This window comes from Artemia sp. Qi Xiang Cuo, chromosome 1 (genome assembly GCF_049724085.1).
Source record: "Artemia sp. Qi Xiang Cuo chromosome 1, ASM4972408v1, whole genome shotgun sequence".
Classification (NCBI taxonomy): domain Eukaryota; kingdom Metazoa; phylum Arthropoda; class Branchiopoda; order Anostraca; family Artemiidae; genus Artemia; species Artemia sp. Qi Xiang Cuo.
The window spans coordinates 37509924-37534352 of NC_142794.1; the positions used below are offsets into that span (position 1 = coordinate 37509924).

Here is a 24429-nt window from a genome sequence, read left to right on the forward strand (position 1 = left end):
ACATGGAAAATAAAAACTGACGAAAACTGTTGTGTTTGCTTTGGGCAACAGCGGCTTTAACAGGTTCGCAATGGAAACAAATAATAGGGGGATACATGGGTCACGACATGAGCTATCACACTTAAAGAGCAATGCTGGATGATTCTTTAGTACCTGAATAGGAGCCAGCACAGGGGGAGCGCTTAACTTGATGACAAGGAAGTGTACATTGATTTACAGTGTGGGACACTGTGTGGTAGCGGAAACATCAACGTTGGAGTTACCTATACGACTCAACACGAAAGATTTCATAGCCTATCAGTAATCCCAAACTCAAAGAGTATTATTCAGTACATTTTATCTAGAAATTAAAGCCTAAAGAAGTGTAATTCCACAATTTGAATCATATGGACAATGTTTGGAATAAGATTGATTAATTTTTCTGCTGCTTTGGATTTAAAGATACTTCAAACAATACCAAGGGGCTTGCAATTAATCACCTTAGTTATTATGTTTGGGATATTGCTAGTGATGTAAGTAACGATGGACCATGCGGAGACCCGATCATGGGTAACGAATACCCAATCCTTGCTTGGATACCTTTCCTGACATTAGTGATTCCTTCGTACCCTTTTAGATTATCCAGTTATTCTTTGCGGGACAAATATTATTTAAATCCGGATGCGGGTTTTCAATATTACCCGACTAAGTTGGTTCTATTCTGATACTCTATTCTAGGTGGGTCAATTTCTAAGGAAGCAAGATAAGGAAAAGTTTGAGATCAGAAAATAACATCTTCTACTTTTTATCTTGCCGCAAAAAAAGGAAAAATAAGAAGAAATCAGATATATTTTAGACATATCGATATATATTTTTTTTATTAGAAAGGGAAATAACAAGAGATAAAACAGTCTTTATTCATCAATTTTACAGCGAAAGAAACATTTTATAAGGAAAAAAGGAGAATAGGAAAAAGAATAATAAAAACTATGGAAAAAAAAGACGAATAAGCAACATAAGTTGGCTTAGTAGTGGATAAGGTATTCAGAATCCCTCATTGTGGGCATCTTCCATTTATATGAATCCCCCCCCCCCTAAATAAATATAGAAAACACAAAACTGCATGTTTGGCATTTCAGGCTATCTTTAAAATTCTTTATGGCTCCCCTTCTTCAGAGGCAATTTTCATTTTAAAACATTTTACGCAAAAACTAGACTTTCGCGCAAAGGATAGATATGGAGGGGCGGGAGCTCCCCTCAGAATTAGGAGTTCTCAACATTATATTATAAATGGATAGAAATAAAATGTATTTAGAACTAAAAAATAATTCATAAAATTTGAACCAGCCGGAGCAGAAAACAAATAAGTAGAAAAAAACATAATTTTATGTTAGGTGTCTGCGTTGAAGTTTTACGGGCCAGAACTACTGGTCTACATATTAGGGAGCTATTTTGGTTAAATTAAACACATTTTGTTAAATAAATACTCGACTTATTTTGATCTAGATCTCCGTATTGCAATATCAACATAAAATTTTTAGTCAATAACCACAAAAACCCATAAATAAAAGCTTTGATGAAAATCAAGCACTATTTGTTAGCTATGTATCTAGTATATTTTGATTTTGGAATGTATTTTGATTTGGACTAATAGATTTTGATGTTTGATACTGACACTACTATATTTCGATATCGATATTTTGATTTTTATCTAATATACTGTATTTGGAATCTATATTACAATATTAGTGTAAAAATTATGATCAATAACTTCGAAGTCATCGAACACCAGCTTTGGCGAAAATCAATCAATATTTTTAAAATAACCACTCGGTACATTTTGATTTTGAACTTCTACACTGAGTTAGTAGCCTAAATACGATTATATCCCTTCAAATGAGGACACGGATTCAGGCTCAATTTCTAAGGAAGAAAGAAAAGACAAAAATAAAACAAAAAAGAAACCGGACTTATCAATAAATTTTCTTTTATTTGAAGGTGAAATATCAAATGATTAAACGTCTTTAATCATCATTTTTATAATGAAAGAAAATGTTTATAAGTGGAATAAAAAAGTGAAATAAAGTGGAATTATAAGTGGAGAAAAAGCTTATAAGAAAAAGAAGAATAAAAACCAAATAAAAAATGACGACGGGAACAGAGTATAATACAAAAAGTACCGAAAAAAAAACAAAAAAATTGATGCTAACAGTACAGATGCACTACTGGGAAGAAAAAGACACAATCTGCAGGTATTCATATGATTTACGATGCAATAAATGTAGCAATTCAGCTTCGAAAACGATATTTTATCTGTTTTTTTTTTCCCATTTGACATTGCATGCTATTTTTGCAGATGGGAAATTAAAAGCTATTTGACCTTTAAAGTAGATCATAACTCCTGTATACAGAGTTTTTTCTGTGTGTGCATCAGAAGTTTTATTTATTTGTTTTTTTATTCAAGATGTAATGATTTAATGCAATTAACTTGATTTATGATTTAAATGTAATACAATGTTGAATGTAATGGTTTAGATGACTTAATTTTTTAAACTTAAGCATGATTTAATTAACTAGGGAGACGACATAGCCGTTTCATCGTATGTTAACAAAATAATTCTAAGAAGCGAGGTATTGATTTCCTATCAAAACGCCCAAAGTCATGGAAATTTTTTTCACTTTTTACTTAAGTAATTAAAGGTCCTCATTTATTTGATCCTACATTCCATTATAATCACGATTTTGTTCTTGGAAGAAATACCGCAACTGGGTAGCTTATATCTTCGAAGCTATAGATCGAATAGCGTATGTTTGCTTGAACATGCAGCACAGATCAACAAGAAACAATATCAGCCGACAAAATCAGAAATATTCAAGAGAAGAAAAAGAGATAAATAAACATTCAAAACGGTAAGCAAATAATTTGGTTCTCGTAAATTTGAAGAAATACCACCACTACTACAACTACTACTGACAACTCACTGCAGCACCAGGCCGCCTGAGGCCAACACAGCTACGCACACTCTTCCATCTCGATCCTTTCAATGCCTCCCTCTGTACACCATCCCAAGAAGTTGCCATCTACCACTAATCTCTGTAAACTAAAAGTTAATTTTATTTCATATAAATTATATAAATAGGACGCACTTTTTTCTTCTTTCATTATCGTTTGGCGCAGATATTGATTATTCCAATGTCGTTTCAATATCGTTTGACATACATGGCGTAGAAATAGATTAAGTGCGATCCTCTTACTTTGAAAACATCAATATAAGTTTTTAAACTTTATAAATATAGCCTACGCAATTCAGCTTATCCAGACGAAGAGTGCCATTTGAAATTGGCAATGCTGCATGACACGCGGATTTGGAAAACTCTGACCATTTTACAGACATTTTTATGCAACTTAGAGTTTATTTGATTTACTTTGTAATCAATTTCACATAAAAAAAATCCCCAAAAATATTTTCACAGGAAAGTAAAGAGTCATTAATATTTAAAACGAGCAAACATGAAGAACAGAGAGTGGAAAAAATAAAATAAATGAATCCAAAACAAACATACATTAAAGTAAATTTTCACATCAAACAGAAAGATAACAAATATTGGCATGCGCGAATAGATGAACGCTAAACAAACAGAAAATAAAATGAACAATCAAGTTAACTCAAACGAACAGATATTACCACAAATAAGAGCAGAGCTACCGCCCTCACCACCCTCCGAAGTCTTCTAAAGTCCATAGCGTGATTTTCGCTTCACTTTACTCCAAAACTTTTTTCCCAATTCACTTTAAACACTATCCTTAAGCCTCTGGGCTAAGGGATCCCCAATGCAGAAAAAATAGGAAAAAAACAGATAAGTTTCTCCAAACGTGCCTCGACACAGAACAAAAAATAATTTTTGCTTGAACGCCTTAAAACTGCAATTCCCTCGGCAAAGGAGACCATAGTGTACGCTAAAATCTTAGTTTTGGAGCCCCCCCCCTCCCCGAACACAGAGCCCCAAAAAGATCAAAAATGTGTCCTCCGTAAATAGTCTAAAAACCCTTTTTCCCGGCTGGCTTTAAGTTTCAAAGAATTATTGTCTAGAATAAGAAGACCAAAACTTTGTTGGGATGGAGAAGGATGCTAGGGGGCCCAGAAATAGGGAAAAAACTTCTTTTCCCTGATAAGTTTGAAGCTTTCATCAATAAGTCCCTGGGCTAAGGAATATCTAGCATAAAAAAAGTAGTTTGCGGGTATGGAGCTCTAGAAAAGCATAATTTTTTGATCGTTACGAAACTTGATGCCTTAAGTCCTTGGGTCAAGAAACACCAAAGCAGAAAAAAGAATTACTAATTCCCCTTTCCCTAAAATAGGACCCTCCTGTACAAAATACTTTTTAGAACCGAGGCACAGGCCACCAAAAATTGAAGCAAGAAAATTCTTCTTTTTTAAAATTTATAACGGAAAGTCCATTCATCAGCGCCCCCAAACATTTTTTTTTCTGTTCATTAGGCTCCTTAGGGCAGAAAAACTTACGAATGTAAGGTTTAAACCGATCAAGGCCAAAAAACTTGTCGGTCCAATTCCTCACCCCCTCACACCCACTCCACCGTTTCAGAAAAACGTTTGTTCCTCTTGGCGTAGGGAACGACCGGGTGGCTAAATTTGGTCGTTTTGTCAAAATGAATCGAGTCACCCGATTGAACGTTTTAAATTGAACAATGTAGACCATGAATATCAGTTTGGCAGAAAATGTCACACAACGCCTTTTGACTTGTGACAGCCAAGAAATAGATTTATTATGCTTCCAACAGTAAAATTAATGGTCACAGAACCATTCTTTGGCCCATTTTTCAATGTGTAATAACAAGCAGAGTATCACTAGTCCATTCAGAACATAAATCCATTCTTGACTGACCCTCTTGCCTCCTTTATCAGTAGCCGTGGCTGTAAAGAGTTTCTTTTTTTTTAAATAATATGTAAAGAGTTTTAGTTCATTGTATTTCATTTTATTGCAGTAAGTTTTATAAAAAGATCCATTTTCAATTTACTTTAAATAAAATTAGCTCAAATTTAACGTGGGTTGAACAAACTGGCTCTCGAGATCTGGTTACAAATAAAAAAAAAGCTTCTGTCTTCATTATGGCCTTTATTAAACAACCTTTTGTTCACCGCATTTATCTTTTCCTAGGAAAAGGCCACTTCAAATGTGCCTGATTTGCCTTTTTAGCTATAAAAAGCACCAATGAAGACTGGAGCTTTCAGAGAAAACACGAGCAAATTTGCATAAAAGGCCATAATGGAGACATTTCTTAAGCTTCATTTCACAATACGGTTCGTCTTAAAACCCATTCACAAAGACTATTTCACTAATACCAAGTTACAGCTAGCGTTAATTTGGCCCAATGAGATTTTTCATAGAATTTTCTGATTGGCTGCAAAAGTCTGGAACATTTGGATCGGCTAAAATTAGCGCTAGCTAAATGTCTGTATTAGTAAAATCTCACTGTGAATGGGGCTTTACTAGTTTCAAATTCATATATACCTCTCTCACAATATCGTCCATAGATTCCTTTAAAGCCCCTTCTAGCTTCCTTCTAGGGTTAAGTTGAGCAACGGAAAATAATGTACGGGAAGTAAAGTCCCAGGGAATCATCATTGTTTCGTTGATTGGTTTGAACTTAGTAAGAGACGGATCAAAACCTAAGGAAAAACACAGTAAATTTCTATCTATATATATCTGTAATATTAACTATATATCATCTATAACATCCATACCTATATATATATATATATATATATATATATATATATATATATATATATATATATATAATTAACATTTTTTCTATCTATATCCAAAAAGGTATAGAGAACCAAGATTAGTATACTGGAAGCTACAGTGATGAACTATGATTCTGAAACATTGGCGCTGCGGAAGACGGAGAAGGATTTCTTACATGTTTTCCACAGGAATTGTCTACGGATAGAATTGAGTACCCGTTTGACTGACCGTCTATCAATCCACAAGCTGTATGATAACTGGGGTTCTATCCTACTTTCCAGGGCTATAATGAGAGAAAGAGTGTGAGTTTTTCAGATGAAGGATGACAGATTACCAAAGATCGTCCTTTTCGGCCTTCCATCTAGGGCCAAATGAAAGGCAGGTCGTCCCCGAACGGGGTAGTAAGACATCGTAAGGATTTAAAGAAAAGTGGAACTTCCAGGGAGGCGGTAAGGAGGGGCGCTTTGAATATATTGGGATGGAGGAGGAGCCTGCACAGCTGTGTTCAGGCGGCTTGGTTCTGCAGTGAAGTTGTTAGCAGTAGTAGAGAAAAAAACATGGCTTCTCCACATTGGTTTTTCATTTGACAAGTATCCATAGCAGACTAGCAGTAGAGTAAAAATTCGATATTAGTATCATGAGGTAGACTGGTTTTTGCAAGTTTTTTTTTCTTGATTTACCAAGTAACTGTAGAGTTTTCTGCGACTGCGAATATATCAATCAAAGGGGGAAAAACTATTTCCTTTCATTTGCTGCATAAATGCATAGTCAAGGTCTACTAGATAGTTTTGAATATGTGTTAGAAAAATGCAACTTCCACACGACAGTTTTTTAGATTTCTGACAAAATTAAGAAGAACCTGCTACAGATTTGGTATTTTTGGGTATAGGAAATAAAAACTAACTGTTTTTCTCTGTTCATTGATGGAAGCAGTCACTGACCCCTCTATAGTTATTTGGTGAATCAAGGTTGTTAAAAACCATAGCAAGTCATGACACAGATACCAAACTTTCACCCAGTGCTATTAATTTCAATTTCATTACCTAAATGTAAGTGAAACTAAATGTAAGGTAACAATCATTAGCCAATTATTTTCGCTCACAGAAGCAATTCAAAAAAACATGTACTACGCAAACAAATTTTTTTTTGACACAACAAAATTAAGACATTAGCTGAAAAAAAAATACAAATACTTCACACTCTCGTACCCAAAAGGAAATATGAGATTGGACTGAAAACCTACTGAGTTAAAAGCAGACATAATAACCACTATGCTATAGAGAGCCGCAAATAATCTTATGCAAATTTTTATTCAAGTCCAAAAATGCTCAAATTTATCCCCCTCTAAAAGATCAGCAATTCTTTTTCAATTCTCTTCTCTATTCGTCACCAGATTAGAATATGAATCATTTAATCAAGACAGCTGTTATAGGCGTAGTGTTAGAAACGGTTGTAAAAAAAGAACAAAAGAATTTCGGAATCTGTTCGTGCAACATGCAACTCGCTTCAGTTTATTTCTTGTGCATATGTTCGCACGGGCTGCCATAGCAGGTGGTAATAATTAAAAAAAAAGTAAAAAATAAATAAAAATAAGTCAAAATAAAGACAAGTTCAATATTATTCTATCACCAAACATAAAATAAATATGTAGAAATAGACGGGTCTTTCCATAAACTGTTCATAAGTTTTAACGAAAGTTTTACTGTTCAATAGATACATCTTGCATCTCCACAATTCTGTTTTAGATCGATTAAACACTTTCTTTCGAAAATGTATTAGGGAGCGAACAATTTTTTTCCAGTGAGTCTTTATCAAACTGGCCACATTTGCAAAGACACATTTAATTCACAGGTGGCAAGGGGAATTAGCCACGATTTGAACAAAAACTAAAAACGCTTCAGTTCCTTTAGTTCAAAGACTGCAACCCATAATCTTGTACCAATATGAAACCACATTCTTCAGCTACATACTGTAATTTTTCCAATTTTTTTCTTATTAAAACCACGACAAAAAAATGTTCTCACAATAAGCTTAAATACCTTATTTTCGCTTCCCAGTAAAATTATATAATTTGGGACACACCTTTTGATTTTGGACAGTTTTAGTTGGGTAAATCATGATAATGAGAGTTACACCTTTTTATTTTCAACAACGATACAATAGCTTAAAGTTTTTAAATAGCAGCCACTACATTTTTGCCATGTATTAGTCCACTTAAAAGTTAAACTTGACTTTTCACTTTAAAAATCAAAACAAAACAATAGTAACAAAGCGCTGCTGGTAATTAGGGGCTTCTTTAATGTTCAGTTGATCGGAGCAGCATTTTAAATCATCCTGAAGCCCATTCAGTTGTGTCCAATATCTTGTCCAAATTTTGGCAAGGGTAAGGGCTGACTTATAATTATAGTAAGTGAAGACACTAGTGGTAAGACACTAAGGGTAAGTAAAGACTAGGGTATGTTTTGCGGATGAAGCAGGAAAGATTGCCAAAGATCATACTTTTCGGCCTTCCATCTAGGGACAAATGAAAAGCAGGTTGTCCCCGAACGGGCTGGGAAGAGATCATAAGGAAGGATTAAAAGAAAATTGGAATTCTGGAGAAGGGGTAAAGAGAATGGATGAGAGAATGGACGGGGCTTTGAACGGATTGGAATGAAGGAGCAGCGTTCGCAGCTGTGCTCAGGCGGCTTAGTACTGCAGTAAATTAGTTAGCAGTAGCAGTAGCAGAGAAAAAGAACATGGCTTCTCCGCATTGGTTTTTCTTTTGACAACTATCTATAGCAGCAGTTTATGAAAGTTCTTTTTTCTTGATTTACTTAATTAACTGTATTTACTTATTAACTTGATTTACTTAATTAACATGATTTACTTAATTAACTTGATTTACGTAATTAACTTGATTTACTTGATTAACTGTAGAGTTTTTTGCGATTACGCACATATCAATCAAAGGGAAAACTAAGCAGCGAAACAACCACTTTTATTACCTTCTTCTCTTAAACAGTAAAAGACCAAAATTATTTATTAAGAGAAGTTTTAGTATGCTTCATTTATGAGAAGCAATCACTTTTGACACCTTTTTCTCTTAAACACTAAACGGCTATTTGTTTTATGAGAGCGGCTAGTATGCTTCTCTTCATGAGAAGCAACTACTTTCTGCAACTACTTTTATTACCTTTTTCTCATAAACACGTAATGGCTAAAATAATTAATTGGAGATGTTGTTGTGTTTCTCTTCATGGGAAGCAACGACTTTAAAAATGTGACCCCACTTTCTGGTTTAATGACAATATCAAAGCAGCAAAAAAGCGCACATTCTCAATTCAAAACTAATTTTTGATAAAGTTGATCATAAAAAATTTGATCATTTTTAACCAAATTTGATCATTATCCAAAGTTTGTAATATGTTTTTGCTTCCCAATAATTCCAGTACACATGCTCGGGTAAGACGGACCCCATTTGGGTTTTTCGCCTGCGGAAGAGATTGGAAACAAGCAACGACTAACGTAAGGTGTCTAACTTTTTCCCATGACATTGACTTACGTAAAGAAACTTTCTTCATGCATAAATCAAACGTATTTCCTTATACCCACATAAAAAAACGGAAGCTAGTCAAAAGGTATGTCTTGCCCACCCCATAGGCTAAAGGTTCCACCTTAGGGCAAGACGGACCCAACTGCTCAAAAAGATTTGTCTCGAGACAATTTTATTTCGAATACTTAAAATAATAGTAGAAAGTAAAAATAAAAATAAAAAATAAATAAATAGAAGTTAGCAAATAACTACGAAGCTCATCTCTTTAGTATCCACGAATTCGCTCGATGGAACTAATCACTTCCAAAACTGAACTTAGCAACCCCAGGAAAAATGTTCCAGTGAAAATTTCTAGGGAATCACTGAGTACAACTGTTTCAATTATATTTCGAAAATTAATTTTTGATCTAATATTAGCTTTTCTATACGTACTTAAGGTCTAACAAAAGCAGGCTACTTAAACTTTTAATTTTTGACCAAAAAGGCTCGATTTTTAGAAACACACTATTTGAATGATTGGTCAGAAAAAGATAGGGAACCAGTAGAGAACCTTAACTTAAGCAAATTATTATGGTTCTTTCGGGATTTATAATCGCAAGCGTTACAAGTAGCACAACGGAAATATGAAACATATTACACATATGTAATATGTAATTACACATATGCAATATGTAATTACATATTACATATATGTAATATGTAAATATTGAAATATGTAATAACATATTTCAGAGATTACGAAATCTCTTAGTCTGGCTTTTTAATCTTATTAATTAAAAAAAACTTTTTCCACAAAATAAGTTTTTCAAAGAAAAGTAAAGAACTCCATTAAACAAAAAATGAGCAAAAATAAAATCAAATAATCTACAAAGCGTGAAACTACCACAAATCAGCATCGATACATAAATCAAACCCAAAACAAACATAAGTTACAATAAACAACGGAGTCCAACTTAAAACGAGCCGATATTAACATAAGTTGGGTTCAAAACCTCCATGCCTTCCCAAGGCCAGAACAAAATTTGCACTTTACTGAAAAAATATAAATGTTTTTACTTTTATAACTTTAATAAATTAAATAATATTAAGATTTTGATTAATAAATATCAGTATATCTATATTAAACTGACAATGCACATTCATTTGTATTTTTTTGGATACACTTAGTTTATATAGCTTGGATACACTTACGCTATTTTGATTTGGTTAAATTTAAAGAGCAGAAGCAGCCCCAAAAGTTTGAACATAATACCCTCAGTCGTTCTTGGGATACTGCTGAGACGCCTTATTGGGAATTAGCATTAACACAGTACATTTTGATTTAATCTTATGGCAACATTTAGTTTTTAAACAGAAAGTCAAATGGGAGGGTAGACTTGGGAGGGGGATTAGTTTTCCTCCAATCACTTTCGAATATTAAAAAGGGCATCAGCCCTTTCTATTTTCGATCGAATGATCCCTTTTTGAAGTTTCTGTGACAACTCCTTCGATACGAAATGCCCTGGTCTAAACAAAAACAACAAAAAAATAATATTTTATACGCAAACCGATCTTTACTACAAAAATCACGACTCTTCCTATCACTGTAGACTATTAAAAAAGGCACTGGCCCTTTCAATTTCTAATCAAATGAGCCCTTTTTGAGTTTCTACGACAACACTTCCTATAAACACCTTATATGCCCCCAGGGCATAACTTACAACCCTTGCGCTGAAAGCTCTGATGGGATTATCATCCTAAAAGACCTAATTTCCAGAACTTTCGAATACGTTGAACAAAATAGATATATCAAAATGTTTATTGGATATGTTTGGGAAAATGGTGGGCGTAAGAGGGGGGTTAGCTGCCTTCAATCACTTTGGAATATTAATAGGGCTATAGCCCTTTCAATTTTCAATTGAATGAGCCCTTTTGGATGTTCTTACAACATCAATATAAAAACCTTACATGATCCCAGGGCATAACTTAAAACCCTTGCCCCGAGGGGTGTGGGGGGGATGGGTTGTCATCCTTAAAGACCTAATTTCCAAAACTTTCAACTGCGTTGAATAAAATGGCTATCTAAAAATTTGGATTGGATGTGTTTGGGGAAATGGTGGGCATGAGAGGAGAGTTAGTTGCCCTCAAATCACTTTCGACTGTTATAAATGACACTAACCCTTTCAATTTCCAATCGATTGAGCCCTTTTTCAAGTTTCTACGACAAACATTTCAATAAAAACCTTATATGCCCCCAGGGCATAACTTATAACCCTTGCTCTGAAGACTGTGAGGGGAGTGTCCTGCTCAAAGGTATTTAACTGCGCGGAACAAAATGCCTATTTCAAAATTTTGATTGGATGTGTTTGGGGAAATGGTGAGCGTGGAAGGTGTGTTAGTTGCCTTCCAATTACTTTCGACTATTAAAAAGGGCACAAGCCATTTCAATTTCTAATCGAATGAGCCCTTTTTGAAGTTTCTACGACAACACTTTCTATGAAAACTTTATGTGCCCCCAGGGCATAACTTACAATCCTCGTCCTGACGGCTGTGAGGGGGTTGTCACCCTCAAAGACCTAATTTCCAGAACTTTAAACTACGTTGAACAAAATGGCTATCGCAAAATTTTGATTGGATGTGTTTGGGAAAAAGGTGGGCGTGAGAGGGGGGTTAGTTGCCCTCCAATCACTTTCGACTATTAAAAAAAGCACTAGCCCTTTGAATTTCCAATCAAATGAGCCTTTCTTGAAGTTTCTACGACAACGCCTTCTATAAAAACCTTATATGCTCTCAGGGCATAACTTAAAACCCGTGCCCCGAGGGTTGTGGGTGAGTGTCCTCCTCACACAAATGTGTTTGGGGGAATGATGGGCGCGGGGGGGCTAGTTGCCATCTGACAACTATCAACTATTAACACAGACGTTAGCCGTTTAAATTTCCAATCAAAGGATACTGTTCTGAAGTTTCTACAAGAACACCGTATATAAAAAACTAGTATGTCCCCAGTGTATAACATACAACCCTTGCCCTGAGGGTTGTGGGGGAGTGTTATCCTCAAAAAGATATTATATATTTGAAAATCAGCTACGCTGAACGAAAATGTTATCACAATATTTTGTTACGATGTTTATGGGAGACAGTTGGGTGTGGATGGGGGGCCAGTTGCCATCCAATCACTTTCGAGCATTAAAAAGGGTGTGAGCCACTCTAATTCGCAATCGAATGAGCCCTTTTTGAACTTTCTACGACAACTCCTTCGATACGAAGTGCCCAGGTATGGATAAAAAAAAACAAAAAAACAATTGTGCCGACATCGTTCTTTACATAGGCAGTGCTAGCGCGCTGCCTATGATTTAGCTTGAACCCATGGAGATATTAGATTTGTAGAGTTAATACTCTCTTTTCATTAGTGATAGTCAGGACTCGAATTCGTCTTTTCTAGCCACAAAGAAAAGCTACGACTATAGTTTATAAAACTAGATTAATATGGATCACAAAACTATCTTGGTGTCAGAAAAGCGTACCATGAAAATTTACCCGATGGCCATGTGTATTTTCCTAAAAACCAGAACCAGTGAATTACCTGTTTCACTGAGATAATTTTAAATTAACGACTTATTTTCGTCTTTTTCTTCAGCAGATAATCTAGAGATTTTCCTTTACATGGCAGAAACTACAAATGAGTTTCATATTTAATACAAAACATCAGATCCACTCCTATAATTCTCCAAAGCACTCTGAAAGGCAGTCTTTCCAAATCAGCAGCTTTCTAAAACCCAGCTTAGAGGTTAAAAAAAATAATCCTTGACTCCTTTTAAATAGTAAAAAACAATGATAATAGCGAAAGAATGACATTGGTTGCTTTTAGTTTACCGTAATTTTTCTCATTAGTGATCATTCATTTTGCTGTATCATAAAAAAACAATCAATGAGATGATAAGAATCAATAAAATCATAAGAAACTGATTAAAGAGATGATATTTCTATGGAGGTACAATAGAAGTTCAATAAACCTTTTAGGATATAAACAATTTTACAAGAGCATTAAGACACTAAACATCCAAGTGAGTGATTAAGCAATAAAAATATAGTTTGTAATGAATTGGTTTTTGCATAGTTCATTGAGTTGTACAAACACGCATTATTAACTGGAAACTAAAAATAAAATATAAAAACATGCTATATAACGTGCCGTTTCCGCTATTTGGGCTTAAAAGCCCATTTTTAAAGCATGCGAACCCCCCCCCTCCTGCCTCCCAAAATATCAGTATAAAGCTCTTATCTTCTCTAAAAATTGGAGCAAGGCATGTACGCTAAAACTGAATATTTTAAGAATAAATTCACACTGTGAACCATTAGATTTACACCTGAGGAACTCCATAAAACCATTAAATTCGTGCCCGAGGAACTCCATAAAGTGACAAAGAATATGAGTTACGATATTAACTTGATCATATCTACCTAATATATTGTTGGAAAAGAACTTAAATATATTTATATGTTTCTTTATGTGTTTGCCCATTGGAAATGTGCTTTAAATACAATAGAGCACGGAATACGTCAAACGGTCTTTTAAAAATATTGAATTTCTCAATATTTCAAAATATCGAATACAAAAATATTCAAAGGATTTTTTTAATTTTGTGACAGTTTTGATAATCAAGAAAATAAAATTTGGACGTAAAAACTAAAGAGCCAACGTAATGATTTGACACTAAAATCTAAAAAAAGGAGCAAAGCGAATTTAATAAGTTTGGTTTGCGATAGACGTAATTAATGTTAATATTAATAACGAAACTATACGCCAACCGAACTGACAACAAACATAAGGTCAAAACATGTAATTTGAAAACAAATTTCCGTTGCTTTTATATTCTTTCCTCCTTAAAAGTGAATTAAATAAAAAAAAACAAGTTTTTTCGACTAAAAGTAAGGAGCAACATTAAAACTTAAAGCGAACAGAAATTATTCCGTATATGGAAGGGGTTGTCCCCTCCTCAACGCCTTGCTCTTTACACTAAAGTTTGGCTCTTTCTTACAACTCTATTTGTTAAAACAATAAAAACCTTTAGCTTAAAGAGTAAGGCGTTGAAGAGGGGACAGCCCCTTCGATATACGGAATAATTTCTGTTCGTTTTAAGTTTTAATGTCGCTCCTTACTTTCAGTTTAAAAAAACTTGTTTAAAAAAAAAAACTCCTTACAAAATGGCTACGTAAATGTGGGGTTCTACCCCTAGTCAATACCTCGCTCTTTACGCTAAAGTTCGAATTTTGTTCCAATTCTTTAAGAATGACCCCTGAATCACAAATGCCGTTTAATTACAATAGATAGCTTTTTTGAAAGTACTAAAAAAACTTTAGCGTAAAGAACGAGGTATTGACCAGGAGGAGAACCGCTCATATACGTATCAGTTTCTGTTCGTTTTAAGTTTTAAATTTGCTCCTTACTTTCAGTTGAAAAAACTTGTTTTTTATTTAATTTCTGATAGTTTTTTTAAATAATGCTAGGATATCCGGCGGCCCCCGTCATAGAAATGTCCCTTCCCCCATGACAATATTCTCCATGAAAAGATCCTCCCACGTAGCCTCCTCCTCCGACCCTCCTCCCAACCAGAAGAAGTTCCTCCTGAAGAACGTCTGCATACTTCCAAGTAGCAAATATTATATGTAAACAATGGGCAAAGTTCATAACTTGGAGCACTTCCCCTGAGGACTGTGGGGGATTAAGTCATCCTAAAACACATATATATTAGGTTTTCAACTATGCTGCACAAAATGGTTATCGCAAAAATTTGATCGGGTGACTTTGGGAAAAAATGAGCGTGGGGCCTAGTTGCCCTCCAATTTTTTTCGGTCACTTAAAAAGGGCACTAAAACTTTTGATTTCTGTCCGAATGAGCCCTCTCACGATATTTTATGACCACTGGATCAATACGATCACTCCTGGAAAAAAAACATAACAAACAAACAAATAAACACGCATCCGTGATCTTTCTTCTGGCAAAAAAACAGAATTCCACGTTTTTGCAGATAGGAGCTTGAAACTTCTACAATAGGGTTCTCTGATACGCTAAATATGATGGTTTGATTTTCGTTAAGGTTCTATCACTTTTAGGGGGAGTTTACCCCTTTTTTCGAAAATAAGGCAAATTTTTTCGGGCTCGTAAATTTTGACGGGTAAGACTAAATTTGATGAAACTTTGAATATTTGAAATCAGCATAAAAATCTGATTCTTTTGATGTATCTGGTGGTATCAAAATTCCGTTTTTTAGTTTTGGTTACTATTGAGCCGGGTCGCTCCTTACTTACAGTTCGTTACCACAAACTGTTTGATACAGTCAGCCATAGATCTGAGGTGCGTCCGAGGTTTCTAAAAACTATAATAATAAGGGTTACTAGCACACATGTTGACAGCTGCGTGTGTGAGGGGGGGGGGGTTGATACGGTGATTCATAAAAAATAGTTTTAGCTCCAAATTACACGACTTAGGGGGTAGAATCTATTATATTCCGTCTTTGTTTTTTTTAGGTGGACATTTTTTCTTATATCACGAGCACAAAACAAAAAAAAATTACCTAGTTCAACTCGTTCTACCAGTAGGAATAAATATGTTATGACGAGGATGGGAGTGGATAGGGTATTTGCCCTTTCTCCAACTCTTAAAAGCCCAAAAATAGAAGTATAAAATTCTGTAGAATCAGAAAAAGGTGACACTTCTCAACGACAATCTTTTTTGTCACACCCTTTATGCCCCCTCCCCCTTGAGATACAATTTTATGGCTTACCCCATTTTTAGAAATTTCTATGTCCGCCCATGAGTGGAACTACGCAAAATACGGAATTGCTTAAATTATAAACAACGACCTTAAGCTGAAACGGCGACTTCACGATTCCATTTCAACGCTCATTATTTCCCTTGCAAGAATGAAATTTAAATTTTAAAACTTAAGAACGTGCAATTTTCAAATCAGACAAGAATTTCATCTGAGAAAACTGCTTCAATAAAATTCTCACAAAGATCAGGTTTCATAGCTACATTTTAAGGCAAGCATAACGAATGATAACAGAGAAAGTATTCCATATCAAATTCCAATTTTAATCTTAGTTTGAACAAGACTTTTCCATTTCACTTTTTTCCCGAAGTTCACGCTATTTTTTCTCAAAAAAGTAATAATTTGTACAAAATTAATTTTGGTTTCCGTAAAGAACCAAATAGTTACAAGTATATTTTTTTCAGTTTTAAATCCACCATATACGACGTTGTCCTTAATTCCACATACTTTATAAATAAATCATGCATGCGAGTCACACCTATATAATCGAAGAACCATCAAAATAGAGAATATCTAAATCACATAAAGAACAAAAATGGCCGGCAACAGCCGTAACTGACTGTAGAATACTAAAAAAAAAGGCCTACTCAATCTTTTAAGCTCCAGGTTGTCAATAGAATGTTGATCGTTCATATTAATCTTGTACTTCTTCCACAGTTCGTCTTCAACGAACCGAACTTCTCGCCTTAACTTCAGCGAATCGAGCATTGTATCTTCAATTTTTAGACTCTATAAATAAAATTGAATTAGTTGTGGGGTCAATTAAAGGTTGTCAGTGCTTTGAGCAATATTTTGAAAGTGAGCAAAAACAAGCCCCGATTATTTAGATAAAAACATAGAAAGATAATTTATAGATATTTCCATATAGAATTATTTAGTACACCATGTACTGTACACGTTCAGACCACTATCCACCATCATTCACCCCAAGGTTTAGGCATTTGGAATATGTATGCAAGAGTTTTTGAAAACTTCCCTTCAAATAAAATCAACTATGTTTGGCTATTGTAATTTGAAAGGTGTTATGTGACACTTTTTGTCAGAGCGATATAGCCGTCTTTCACACGAAATATGCTTGATCGACTAGTCACTTCGCTCCTATATCTTATTAAATAATAAAAAGTAAGTTTCTTCAACTGAAGGTAAGGAGCAACATTAAAACTTAAAATGAACAGAAATTATTGTGTATATAAAGGTGGTTGTCTCCTTCTCAGCACCTCGCTCCTTACGCTAAAGTTTTTTTTTAGTACTTTTAAAAAAGCGTCTAATTGTTTTAATTAAACGACCCTCGTGTTTCAGAAGTATTATTAAAGAATTGGGAAAAAATTCAAACTTTAGCGTAAAGAGCACGATGTTGAGGAGGAGGTAACCCCCTTTAAATACGTAATAATTTCTGTTCGTATCAAGCTTTTATGTCGCTTCTTTTCTACAGTTGAAAAAACTTGTTTTTTTTTTAATTTCTGATCGTCTTTTAAATAATGCCAGGAAATCTGGCCGCACCTCAACGGAGAGACCCCCTCCCCACGGAAACGTCCTTTAGACAATTGGACCCCGGTATATATTTACCCCGGACAATTACTCTTAACCACTCCACCGCGTAAAATTGAGACGGCAAAAGAGAAAGCAAGACATAACAAAAATTGTATAAGAATTCTGGCAAATTCTCCCAGTGTATAATTTTCCCTGACAAGTTCACTCCCTGGAAAAATTCCTCCTCATGGAGAATCCCCCCGTGGAAAAAGTCCCAGCAGAAAATCCCCCCCCACCCGAAAATGTATGCATACATCCCAATAACAAATACTATGCGCAAATAATGGGCAAATTTATAACTTAAAGATTTTCCCTTGGCGCTGTGGGAGGAGGGTCATGTTATACCCAAAAGCATATTTATTGAACCTTTTTACTATGATGAACAAAATGGCTATCTCAAAATTTTGATCGGACGTTTTTGGGGAAAAAGGGGTGGGGGAGGGGACCTAGTTGCCCTACAATTTTTTGTTCACTTAAAATCGCCACTAAAACTTTTTATTTCCGTTAGAATGAGCCCTCTCCCGATATTCTAGGATCACTGGATCGATACGATCACCCCTGAAAAAAAAAAACAAATAAACACGCATCCGTGATCTTTCTTCTGGCAAAAAAAAAAAACTCCACATTTTTGCAGATAGAAGCATGAAACCTCTACAATAGGGTTATCTGAAACGCTGAATCTGACGGTGTGACTTTAATTAAGATCATTGACTTTTAGGGGGTGTTTCCCTTTTTTTGGAAAATCACGAAAATTTTCTAAGGCTCGTAACCTTTGATGGGTAAAACTAAACTTAATGAAATTTATATATTTGAAATCAATACAAAAAGGCAATTCTTTTGATGTATCTTTTGGTATCAAAATTCATTTTTTTAGAGTTTCGATTACTATTGAGCCGGGTCGTTCCTTACTTACAGTTCGTTACCACGAACTGTCTTATTTGGGCCTGAACACGACACATCCTTTCTCAAATTCAGAAATAGTTGGCGTTTAAAGCTTCTGATGTCAAAATTATGTTTGTCTTATTTTGAAGGGCAGACAAACACCTTTTTTGTACAAACAACTATCCATTTATAACAACGAACAAAATTTTATCTGCAAAATACATATTTTGTATCATATCGTCATTGCTACGTCTTAAGATATATCCGACATTTTCACACTTTCGAGGTCACCAAACATCGCTTCCTTAGCTGTTCTCCAAGGGAGGATTAGCATCATAATGCAGGTCAAGGGGGTCAATATTGATCAAATATACGGTGTCCTGCTGATCATCATTTTGAGTGCAGGTCAGCAAACGGTTTTTGGTAATTATTTCAAGAATAATTCCAAGAATAAAAAGAAGTCCAGAATTTTCTGATACGATCTTTAAGAGTAACAGCGACATTATAGCCTATTGAATTATTACAGTCAGGTTACGGAATACCTAATAATAACAGTGTTTCGAAGGTAAATTATTTAAATAGTTCAAATTGTACATACCGTAAAGCAAATTAGAGTAATATTATTCTGCTACACATTGTAAGTCATAGGTGAAAAGAACGACTGAGACTCATAAGGAGGTCAGAGCTCGACTTAAATTGGCAAAAGCAACTTGTTGGCTATTCTGACTTGTTAATAAAAGAAAGATCTGATTAAATATCATTAAATCAGAAGGCTCAGAGATTGTCTTTTGCTAACGCGATGTTCAGATACGTGTCAGATACGTAGTTAGATTTGCATGTCTAGTCACAACAAGCTAAGCTTCTTGGGCTGAATAACAGTTTTACATTTTTAGTATTGCTTTATTACGAATAAAATGATTGATTGATTGATTAGTCACGATATCAGTCAGGAGATATCAGCATCCTGGCAGGTCCTGGTCACATGTATGATTTGTTACTCTGTTCACATGTAGATTGCAACTGCATTAAACTGCAGCTAAGCATCCAGTTGTAGAGGCGAGAACTCGATATCTGAGATTTACCAACCACAACTTCTTTTGCACTATATTTATCACCTGCGCTTAAGAGTGCTGTTCACATTTATCTCTGGCTGAAATTCCATCCTTAAGCAAGTGCATGACAAGACAAAGATGCCTAGGCATGGGATTCTTGCTGGATTGCTTGTGAATGCCCTAATTCAAAGGCAAATTTATGATTTGTTTTACAATGAAATGGTTTGGATGGGCTACAAGCAGAGATGCAAAACACTATCATTAAAATGTGGCACTACTGCTTTGCACCGGGAAAATAGTAGAAACAGTACGTTCTGTTTAAGTATTAGACGGTCTTTCATTAGCCTGTTTCTGAATAACCTATCTTTCATTTGCTCTAATCACTTATTTTTAGAGTGTTTGTTTCTTGACTGTGTTATTTATTTCAACTCAGCCATCCATTTTTGAACACAACTATTGTTTATCACTGAAAAATCAATAACCATACATATTTGTCAAACAAACTATGTCAAAATTTGCAAAGGTACTCCGAATTTCAAATTTTTATTCCATTTTAGAACATTGAGGTTTACAAGGGATCCCCATGTATTCCCCTAAGTTTGGGCATGTTATTGTCAAGATACATCATCCAGAAGTGTGACAGCATCTTATAGATATGCGTCATTTAATCATACAATGCTATTTTAAGGTGTCTCCTTAGTTCAACCCTACCCCTCTAAGTGGTTTGTTGGACAACCTCTTATATGGAGTCCTGGAATGGCTTCTATAAACACCAATTGGTATTCATCTGTTTGTTTCTTCTTCTTCAAACAAGAAGTTTCTTTTCTTCTTCCTCTTCTTCTTCTTCTTCTGCTCCTTTCAAACACAAGCAAGCCTTTAGTTCAACAATGTATAACTACATATTCAAAGTTCAATACACTAGCTTTATGACTTACGAGTCTGGTAATTGCAGATATCGTAAATAGCTAAGACAATTGTCTACAGCTAGCTGCAAAGTTTAATGAAGAAAAACAGCTGTGACTTGTGACATTAATTGTGCTAAGTTAAAATGAAATACTGTTATAATAGCAACTTTTTCTATACCAATTGCTCGTGTTTACAAGATCTAATGGTTCAATTACTGCTTCAAGTTTGTAATTTGGGTACGGTGAATGTATTCTATGAACTAAGGATGTATAAAATGCAAAGGCGGAAACTCCTCACCTTTCATTTTTGGGGAGTAGTAATTAACATAAATAAAGAGCCGTTTCACGTGACTCATTGCCTGCGTCAAATTAAATAATGTCCAGTCGTTTATTTGAGGCATTAGTCTTCACAGAGGGGTTCTCGGAGAAATGTTGATTAATAGAATTCAAGATTTTGTCGGCAGCCTAGAGCCATGACCAGTCCAAAACACTAGCCCCAACCATGGACCCCAAAAAAGAATCGTATTTCTAGATTTTAGTCCTTTTTAGACATCTTGTTGCATCATCTGCTGCCATTATGTATTTTAACAAAAATGTGCACCAGGAAAATGTGCAGGAATTTATTTTAGAGATTTCAAATTTGGAACAGGTTGAGGAACAAAGCATAAAATAGGACACAGATTTTGCAAACTGCAGGAAAACATAAAAGAAACCACAGGATATCTTCACATTTTAGATTCAGGGGTGTGGCAAGGGCCTCTCTGCACATACTTGATCAAACAGAAGTGCAGCAAATTTTTTTGAGGGGGACGACATTCCGGGGCAACAGCGTTGAAAGCAAACAACAAGTAAATTATTTGTAAATATTATACAGAGAAGGAATAAGGCACATTAATAAATTTCGGGTGAAACAACGCTGTAGGAAATATGAAGTGACACACCAATAACACAAGCGTGACAATACTTAATCAAGGTTGTAACAATAAACGTAACCTAGTAAAGAGCGCATCATTGCCCATATTAATCAGAAGTTAAAAAACAAACTCGTAGAGAAATTTTTCGTGTAAAGCTGATTCAGGAATGGTAACTTTATACTTAGGATTAACTTAGTAGTAAAAGTTTATCGCGAAAACATTTTTTCGGTGATTTTGAAAAAGAGCTTAAACCCCTGAACAACAGGGGTGGTCTGAACTGAAAATTGGATCAGTGGGATCGCAATTGTAGAAAACCCTGAAATCGAGACTTTCAGTTCCGTAGCTTGAATAGCAAGAAAAATCATATCACGTATAGCACTGATACATCCTCTCTTTTTTCTGGGGGTGATTGTATCAGACCAGTGGCCATAATATTGAAAGAGGACTGATTTGAACGACAATCGCAATGTCTGATGCCATTTTTCAAGTAACAATAGAGATCATGCCACAGAAAAGCGGCAAGTGGTCATTAGATCATATTTTTAGCATTAAATCATCTAGTTGAATCCAGTTTTGCTAATGTTGCTGTTTTGAAATATGTATTTTAACTGTTATGCTTATCAGGCATGCATGCAGGAATTTATTTTAGGCAGCTGACATTTTTAGGGGGGTAGGCAAAATCAAAAACAACAATATACTGATTGTATGAGAAATCAAGCAGATCTTAGAGAATTGTATTATTTTTAGATTTTGAAGGGGAATAATAGCTGCTTGTGTGCAACCTTCTTCGGACATGAACACGTGAAGCCTTTTGGGGGGGGGGGGAGCCACACTTTAGGAGGGCCCTTTGTTTCAAAAAAAATGATAGTCAAATTGTATAAAGTTATATAGAGTTAAGAAAAATCCCTATAACAAGATAAGTTAAGAAAAATCCCGAGATTTCAGATAGGCCGGAGAACTCAGGGGCGGATCCAAAGGCTTCCCCTATCTTAAATGCCTGACCTGAACCCTTTCGTGTTAAATGTTCAAATTTTATTTCTAATATTAGCGTACTTTTTCAGAGCAAAACTAAGAGCGCAATTGTACAATTTTTCCGACTTAAGGAGGCACGTCCCACTCTTAATTTCTTTGTGTTTTTCGCATACATTTCATCATGAAAGAAGCCAAGTCCTACCGGAGTCTCAACCCACACCCCTGATTTTACCCAGCTCCTTCCTACCCCCTCTTTTCAGATATATATATATATATATATATATATATATATATATATATATATATATATATATATATATATATATATATATATATATATATATATATATATATATATATATATATATATATACTCAAAACGTAAATATTTTATGTACCATTTTACTAAGGACCGTGTATCGGTCTTTACTAGGTTATTCACTGCAGTGAGAAACATAAAAAGACATATCGTTTTGAGTAATTTTTATTAAAGACATTTTGTGTTGTTTTAATTATACTGGTGCTTTATTACTAAGATAAAACAAAAATAAGTAATATATTTTATCGACATTTGCCCTCGAATTTGTTTCTGTTTCATTAGCCACATTTTACAGCTGAATGAGTTTTGCTCTAAAGATTTTTCAGGCGTTAAAATATAACAATAGCAGCACCAAAGACCAATTAAAAATGCAGGTGGTTTACAACCTCGGTAATAGTGCATTCTTATATAGGTGTTGTTATTTTTGCGTGTTAAAGCAAGTATATGTTGTTACATACTCTTTTGTCTTAGGGTTATAAATAAAACTAATAGGTATTAGACACGTACTGGCGGGCACAAAGGAATTAAGGTACGCCGTTTATTTTTTGAGCTTGCTGTCGCTCTATTAAAGGTTTTTTTTTCTATTTTATATATATATATATATATATATATATATATATATATATATATATATATATATATTGTTTTTTACAGGACTCGCGACGCGGTGCGAGTAGTGACGTTGATTTACCGCTTTTCCTGGCTATTATGATTTTTTAAACGAATGACGCTAAAATTAATAAATTTAAATATAGCATACTAAGGATTATTATTTCCGCTCGGAGATTGTTTGAAATTCGAAATGATCGTCCGAGGAATATTTGTGATAGTCATGCCTACGAGTCTTCGGTGAGGGTAATCGTTGCGAACGAGGTTTATGACGAACTGTTGTTGTGGTGCTGACTCAGGCTGGGGTCAAATTGGAAGAAAATACCCAGAAGTGGGATAAAGCATATACATGCAGCAAAAAAAAAAAAAGTAATAGCTGTCTAGTCGAAACATTCCTGAAGCGAGTGAAAAAATTTTGCAGGATAATTTTTTTTTTCAAGCAGATAATTTGCATCTGCTTTGGGATTTAGTCTTCAAATCAGACAGGGACAACGAAGATGGCCCATCAGTCTTACGATAATTTTATTAACAAAACACACTAATCTCGATATTTTGGACCACGAATCCCCTATAAATGGTTCCCGAAACACCTGTTTCAGAAAAAGGACCGGGGAGTCTCAGATTCGAACTGGTGATGCCCATGGAATTTTGATTTTAGGGCACATTTCTTACTTTGCTCTGTCAGTTCTCCATCATCAAATGTGACCTTCATCCTGGAATGACACACCTTCATCTGGATGCACGATACCCAGCATTTTGTAGCTCTTCCTGATTATCTTTCAAAATTTTTATCTATCAGGATTTACGACAGGCCCCATGAAAATGATTTTAAAAGATCATAAGGACTAAGGAAGAATTTAAAAATGCCATTAATTCATATAATTTTATATAGTTGGTATATAGTTGGGAAATGTCCGTAACACCCAGACCATGACTAACTTGAAAACAATGACATGATCCTAAACAACGGTCAACGGTTTCAACAGAGCGTTTTCAAACAGTTCGTGGTAACGAACTGTAAGTAAGGAGCGACCCGGCTCAATGGTAACCGAAACTCTAGAAAACGGGTTTTTGATACCAATAGATATATCAAAAGAATCAGATTTCAATGCTGATTTCAAATATATAAGTTTCATCAAGTTTAGTC

At 34.8% G+C, this 24429-nt stretch overlaps 1 protein-coding gene across 3 annotated transcripts in view; it reads right to left on the reverse strand.

Moving 5' to 3' along the window:
* Window positions 1-24429, reverse strand: part of LOC148956260 (chondroitin sulfate synthase 1-like) — a 118034-nt gene that overhangs the window by 13130 nt on the left and 80475 nt on the right. For all 3 annotated transcript variants that reach the window (XM_089101187.1, XM_089101093.1, XM_089101142.1), the window contains exons 5-6: window positions 16687-16828; window positions 5512-5669 (exon numbers count right to left, since the gene is read on the reverse strand). In XM_089101187.1, the coding sequence (XP_088957313.1) occupies window positions 5512-5669; window positions 16687-16828 (300 nt within the window). The remainder of the gene's footprint in view (window positions 1-5511; window positions 5670-16686; window positions 16829-24429) is intronic.